Raw genomic sequence first — 7,301 nt, 5'->3', positions numbered from 1 at the left:
TTTTTTTTTTTTTTTTTTTTTAAAGATAGCCATACATGCCACGTTTGTGTTCGTGAGAGGTACCCCACTATCTGAGTAATCTGAGTAATCAATGTGCATCCCTTCCGTGTGAGGAGGCATGATTGGAACATTTCCTAAAACATCTCAAAAAAACAGAAACACACCCCAAGTAGTCAAAAAAAATTTCTGCTGCAACTCTGCAAAAATGCAGAGATCATCACAGACTGGCAACACCTTCTCTGGCAAAAGTACCACGCAAACATGCCCAGAACCAAATTCTACCAAGAAGGGAGAGTTTTAAATGACTCAAGTGGTCCTGGGTCAGATTTCTAGATCCCATATTTCAGTGTTTCTCAACAGAAGTGATGAAATCTCTTGTGCGCTTTTAATATGACTGCTGGAGTTGTTAAATTTTAAGATACATGAAAATTAAGTGCCCTAAATCTTAGGTGTGGAAATACAAGATCAAAACTCAGTTTAGGTTCAAAACATACTCAGAAAAATTGATCCTCAATGTTGAAATAGAACATACTAGTAGGTTTGGAATAGGAGTTTTGATTGACATTTTCACTCTAACTTACTGCACTTACCAAGTTTTTCATGTGTCTCCTGGTCTGCTAACTTGGTACGAGGTTACTTGAAACCACTAAGGAGAAGGAATTCTGTTGACATGTGAAAAAGCACCATCTGTGCCCTCTTCATGAAGAAATGACAGAAAAAATATCCTTGGCCATTAATATTTAAAACTCAGCTCGTAAACTCAGTTTTATAGAAAATTGAAATATCTTACCATAGCTGCATGACATAAGTAACTTGCTTTGGAAATGAAATATTCATTTATGTAATAATGATATTTCATTTATGTAATGATGATATCTGCACTCGCTGATGCCTCTCTCTTAAACCTTAGAAAACCACAGAAATTACAGATTAGTCTTTGCTACTTATAACACACAAATTTCTTTACGTAGACTATGATGGTAGTTTATGTAATACAGAAAAATATCCTGAATTTGAAAAATACACAAGGAAGGTTTTTGCAGTTTTACTGGAAAATAATCGGACACGTTAATTTTCCTAGTTTCAAAACTGGTTTGTGTGGCTACAATGATTTTGCAAGACCCACAGTCTGGAATGACTTACACTTCTCTGTATCATGCAAATCTTAAAAGACAGTTCGAATAATTGTGCTTGTTATCTAAAAATATGCGTAACAGTACATGCTTCTCATGCAGCTTAATATGATTATAGCTAACTATTTATTAAGATAATCCTTAAAAAGAGTAATTTTAAAGTAATTTTAATGTTTAAAAGCATTAATAGTGCTTATCAACTCTATTTTAAACTTCGTTAATTGGTGCTCACTTACTAGATTTAAGCATAACTTATATTAAGGTTAGAGGAAGTAAAAAGTTATGGTAAAGTCCTATAAAAACAGCATTAAATTACCTCCTCCTTATTTGCCAAGATCACTTCTGGTAAATTGAATTCTAATCATGAAATCAAATTACTGCAGACTTATAATTATTTACTGCTCCTGATATGCATGTCTGCAATTTAAGCTTTGTGGAGCAAATACACAGCACCTTCCACATGACACTTTTACAGTATTTTTGCAATTGATTTTGTAGTATTCTTCTTCATCTGAAAAAAATAGATATAATTCCTGAATTCATGCATGGGTTGGTAAACTAAGTACTCTATATTTCTCAAACCCGTTTTCCCATTAACTATGCTTAACTTCCAGCATACATTTTCACAGCTTAACAAAAGAGAAAAAGAAGGCCAAAGTGACTTCTTGTTAGGTGCAATAGCACTGTGTTCAAAACCCACATTTTATTTTTCCTTCGGTTACATTTTTATTCAATAAATACCTATTTTTCATGGAATACATCATGCTAAGTCTTAGATGAGCAGCACAGAGAAGTCAGAACTAAAACTATAGGAACATCACACTGAAAGAGATGAAGGCTGGACCACTGGATGCAAAATTTCGCAACATTTACATTACACAGAAGTTTCAAACAGTGATCTCTTGAAGTAATGCAAAACTTTTGTTGTTGTTGTGTTGTTTTCTTTTTTTTTTTTTTTAATACAAAGAGGAATTTAACACAAGTACAGACTTATTTCGCTTGCTATACAGCCTATGGAATCTCTCTTCTGTCTTCACAATTGTGCAAACATACATTTCTAAAGTTATTGTCAGAAAATGATGATGATACAAGCTTTTTCTTCATTGTTTCAATCCTTAAAAACTAATTTTCAGAAAGCAGTTTTAAACAAAAACAAACAAAAAGTCCCCAAACATAGTTAGATCTCCTCGAAATATTTAACCTTTCAACAACATTTTATGAATAGCTCTATATTAACTTTTTGTACAAGGGACTAAGTACTTTATTTTCCGAATGTTTAGGGAAAATTTTACCAAAATTCTCTGTTTTTCAGTGAGACCAAACAGAAAAAGTATCCATCATAAAATGTTTGGAATCCTCTCTTTTAATTGCCAAAAGTTCAAAATCGATAGCCTTTTCAAGAGAGGGAATTAAAACTATGTCCATTTTTTCAACCTCCATAATCAAACAACTGCAAAACAAATTGTTGTAAGCCTAATAAGCCTGATATCTTCTTCCACAGAAGCAATCAGAAGTGTATCCAGATCATTTGTTGCAAAGTGTGGGCAGAAAAATACTGTGGTGATTAATCACCAGGCACCTATGAGACAGAGCCTAAATCATGCTTAAATTTGTCAGAAGTGACATTTCTATGGCAAAACTAAAACAGTAAAAAAAAATACTATATTTACTGATTATTTTACTGGTATTGAATGATAGAAACCAAGTGGGTATGGAAGGACCTTTTGTTTAACTTCAATATAGAAGTGACTTTGGTCTTACAGTAGCTATTAGAAAAATGAAATTAATTATATTTTTGCTTTCTGAGTTAAGGAGGTTGGACAATTTGGAATTGTACAAAGTATTTTTCTACATTTTCCATGTAATCAATTTACTTTGTACCTATGGGGAAGAGAGGAGTTAAAAAGGAAATCAAAGTCTGTGCAATACCAGAAATGAAATGTAATCGGCTATGATTCAGAGTAACAACATGTATTAGGAAAGAATCGGTAAAAGGAACAGCTGTTGACATTATTTCCTGAGCCAAACCTTTTAAGGTGTCAGTGAATAGCAGTCTGTACTTTCACTTGAAAGCACTAGAAGAATTCCTTGGATGACGTCTCTCAGGAGTTTAGGATTTTAACAAAATCCACAACTTCCTCTCAAGATCTCAATGCCATGCTTTAAATTCTGTACCAGAGTGATCAGAGACTGTTTCAACACACAGCTTAACAAATAGAAGTGGCATAACTTGGAAGGGTGGTTTAATGTACATACAAATACTAAACTTTACGTCAAACTTTCAGGATCGTTTGCAGGCAAAAAACCAACAACAGATAAGATCACTTTATCAATCTGATCCAGCTCCACTGTACAAGACAGATGCCAAAAACGAAAGCCTTTTTTCCTATCAGGAAAAAAAAACAACCTTAAATGTACAACTTCAGCAAGCTCTCAGGCTATCTCACTGAGACACAAGTCATATTCTTCTGCTGTATACATTTAGCTTCAAAAATTAAAAAAGCAGGTAGGTTTTAATTGAACTTCTCAATCCCATAAGACATTATTTTCTTTCTCCTCCAACATTTCAGGATGCTCCCCAAAAGACAGGAAACATAATGGGACACAAAAGCCATTTTTATTCAGTCTTCTTTGTGCAAGGTATCCTGGAAAAGGCTGCATTCTTGTGTAAAGTTGCTTCTGAAACAGAAAGGACATTATTTTAAAATGCATGCAAATATATCACAGAACATAGGCTTCTGTTTCTGACAATTAATACTGAAGAATAATGTTTGTAAGTGACCTGAATGTATATTATTTTTGCTTGCTATATATACAGTGCCTATAGAGAAAAGATTTCAAAATGCTTTACAGAAAAGAAAATTGCTTCCTTCATTTTCATTCCAGCTAGTTACAGACTCGTCCTCTTAACATGGACAAAAATAACAAACCAAGAGTAATCAAATGGCTTGAAGTGTTTCACAATATCTAGACATTAATTGTATTTCTATAAAGTTTCAGTTTCACTTGTAGTGTAAAAGCTGAAACTATAGTTTTGCAGATTAGAAGCAGGAAGCAGCAGTGGCCATGCAATGGAATAAAATAAAAGGAATTTTCACAATGTCTTTATGAAAACGTGTATCTAAGAGACATGAATAGTTGCTTTATATTGAACAATGAGAAATTATAATAATTCTTTCATGATCTAAACGTGATTACCTGTCTGAACGATTGTTCGTCTAAAATCTATTTTTCTTGATGGAGGGCTTCTATGAAAGCTTCAAGTTTTTCCTGAATTTCCCGAACTTTTTCTGAAGAAATAAAAAAGATTGTTATTTAAATATCTAGCTACTTACATTTTTCCACATCAGAAGAAATGAAACTGATCCCTTTGAACAAAGAACTTCTACAAATACATTTAATGATTATCATGCTAATAATTCCATAATTTAACAAAGAAATCCCATATTGTTGTATTTCAAAAATCTGAAACTTTCATTATGTCATGCACAGCAGAACTACTGTACACGTGGTACCTGTAGAGAATTGTTACCCTTTAACTAATGTCCGCTAACACACCTCTCTTTTAATCAAGTATCCTTATTATCCACAACAAGTGTCACAAACAACACAAATCATGCTAAAAAGAGTTAAAAACAAGTGACCTTTCAGCAGGCAGAATTTCAGGGAATCACCAAACAACAGCATTCAATACCCCTATACAAAAGGGCATATAAAACATTAAAAATGTTTAATGTTTACACTTCATTTCCTTGCATATCAGTAGTAACCAGATGGATGTGGGCAGAACCTTATTTTATACAAACGCTAAAGATGGGAGCTTATTTCTTAAAAACAAAACCAAAGCAATAAAACACAAGACTAGAACATCGCTGCAAGCAACTACTATGAATAAAAAGGTAACATTGGGAAAAATACAGGATTTTAGGCATTTTTCCACTCTTTTCTGAATTCCACACAATGCTTGTCATCATATCGCCTATTTGATTTATTAAACAGCTTATGAAGCAAGGTTTAGAACCTAGCTGGAATCTAAAGCCTGCAAGATTTCCTCCTCCTCTCTCACCACATCCTCATTGAAGCTCCTTCTGTGTGCGATTAGAGCCATGAAAAAAAGCACACTTCAGAAAAATGAGTGGGGACAGACAAAACTAAGTCCAATGAGAATATACATGTAAAAAATGTCCAGTCTTTCCCCTTTCCTCCACATCCCAAGATACAAAATACTGTTGGATTAAACCTGTATGTTGCATGAAATACAAGGTTTGATTTTTGTTTTGTTTTCTTTTTTTTTTTTTTAATCTATCTTCTATTAATGTTTTATTCTCTTTGCCAATACCGTATGTTATAAACTTGCTTTGCTGAGCTGAAATAACAGCAAAACAGAATGAAAAGTACACCTATTATCCTTAAATGGGGATATATAAGCATTATGGGAGAAAGAAGTAGGACCTCAAACAGGAATATAAGCATGTAGCCAAGGGAAATAGAAGTTCATCTAGTAATAAATCGCCAATCCCACAGATAATTATAAAAACAATTTTAGAGCAGTACTAATACCAAAACTCAACAAAATCATGTAGTCCTGTTCTAGCAGAAGTACAGGATTTTAGTTAGCATTTAATAAAATATGTAAAATAGCCTGTATGGGAATGAAGAAATCTCTAACTTACATCTTTATCATGCAATTTTAAGGTGATGAAAGGCAAATCACTTATACTTTCAACACTTCAGTGTCCCCTTCCCCAGTAGTGCTTATCTACCAACACAGAGGCACAGGGAGCATGAATCACGCTCTGAGTCCTAAAGAAAACACCAAAGAACTTTCTCTAGTTTCAGCTGCCTTCATTTTTTAATGTACTTTGATATTAAATGAAGATTACAGTCAGTTTGAGGGGTGAAAGCTGTATTTTTGGAAGTTACAGAAGAGCAGTAGCCAATTTTTTATTTTTATTTTTAGCAGAAAAAGTCGTGATCCAGTTCAGCAGAGAAAACTTTTGAATGCTGCCAATGGGAAAAAAAAAAAAAAGAATTCACAAAATCACTACTTCTCACTAAGTCTGAAGTGTTTGTTTGCTATCTTTAAGTCAGAAAAAAGCAGTTTGATCTTTTTGGCGTGTCAGTATATAAACCTCTCGTGTAATAAAAACAATACTTTGGCATTTATTAGGCAGCTGCTTAGCACAGCTTCTAATATTGATGCCGCATCTGTTTACAAAATTAATGTTCGAAAAAAGTGTCTTATTATCTTGGAGAGAGTCAACACATTTTTGGGAATTGTTCACCCTGTAGCTCTCTCTCCAAAATGAACAGCAGTTGCCAGTGATAACTGGAGATTCAATCTCACTGCCCAGAAGGTCTCTTCAGGTTGTGCCCTTAATAGCTTTGTTTTTGGAGTGAATGTATATATTTATACAGTAACTATAAATTGGTACATTTTCCCCCAAATATTATTTATACAGTAACAATAAATTGGTACATTTTCCCCCAAATATACTTTTCCTATTGATCAAGCCATTGGGCTCGGTGAAAGCAGGCAGATTTAGCAGTATTAAATGCAAATATTTTCCCTTCTCAACTCCTCACTAATGAAATATTCAAGTATTGAAAATTAATAGCATCAGCAAAAGTCTGTAATTATTATTTCACCCTTAAAAAAAGAAAAGGTTTGTGCCAACAAAAGCTATTCTAATTTTCTGATTAGGGCATATTAAAATAACAGGGTAGCAAATATTTATTCCACCAGAATGTACTGCATCAGCTGTGTTTGCTTAGAGAACAGACACACTAAAATTGCCTCCATATTATGAGAACTTTATTAGTTTTTATACTTGGACTGAATTGAAATGATTGCTTAACTGTAATAATTATGAGGTCTTGGGGTAATTTAATACTTTGAAAAAACACGCTAGCTATTCTTAAGAAAGAACAGTTACAATGACTGCCAAATAGCTGCAATTACTCATGCTATGCCTTGCATTCCTAGCAGTAGGAAAGCCTCCTGCAGCAGCAGATACCAGCCAACCTGTAAGATTTACCCCACAAGTCCGTTCTGTAGCATAGAGAAACAGTATGTTAAATCAGCTTACCTTTTAAATAGTTGAACTGCAGAGTTACACACTGACACTACACACATCTTAATAAACCAGTAAATGTAAATGCTTGGCA

The 7,301-nt window shown here is 33.7% G+C and overlaps 1 protein-coding gene across 4 annotated transcripts in view; it reads right to left on the bottom strand.

Moving 5' to 3' along the window:
* Positions 1–1,795: 1,795 nt before the first annotated feature.
* The window catches only part of OPA1 (OPA1 mitochondrial dynamin like GTPase), a 52,376-nt gene continuing 46,870 nt past the window's right edge, over positions 1,796–7,301 (bottom strand). For all 4 annotated transcript variants that reach the window (XM_038183603.2, XM_038183604.2, XM_027463876.3 and 1 more), the window contains 2 exons: positions 4,332–4,423; positions 1,796–3,812 (listed from right to left, as the gene is read on the bottom strand). In XM_038183603.2, coding sequence (XP_038039531.2) covers positions 4,359–4,423 — 65 coding nt within the window. In that variant the 3' untranslated portion in view covers positions 1,796–3,812; positions 4,332–4,358. The remainder of the gene's footprint in view (positions 3,813–4,331; positions 4,424–7,301) is intronic.

Source organism: Anas platyrhynchos, chromosome 9, assembly GCF_047663525.1.
Source record: "Anas platyrhynchos isolate ZD024472 breed Pekin duck chromosome 9, IASCAAS_PekinDuck_T2T, whole genome shotgun sequence".
Lineage (NCBI taxonomy): Eukaryota > Metazoa > Chordata > Aves > Anseriformes > Anatidae > Anas > Anas platyrhynchos.
Note: the sequence above shows the minus strand (reverse complement) of the source record. Positions and strands in the feature narration are given on the sequence as shown.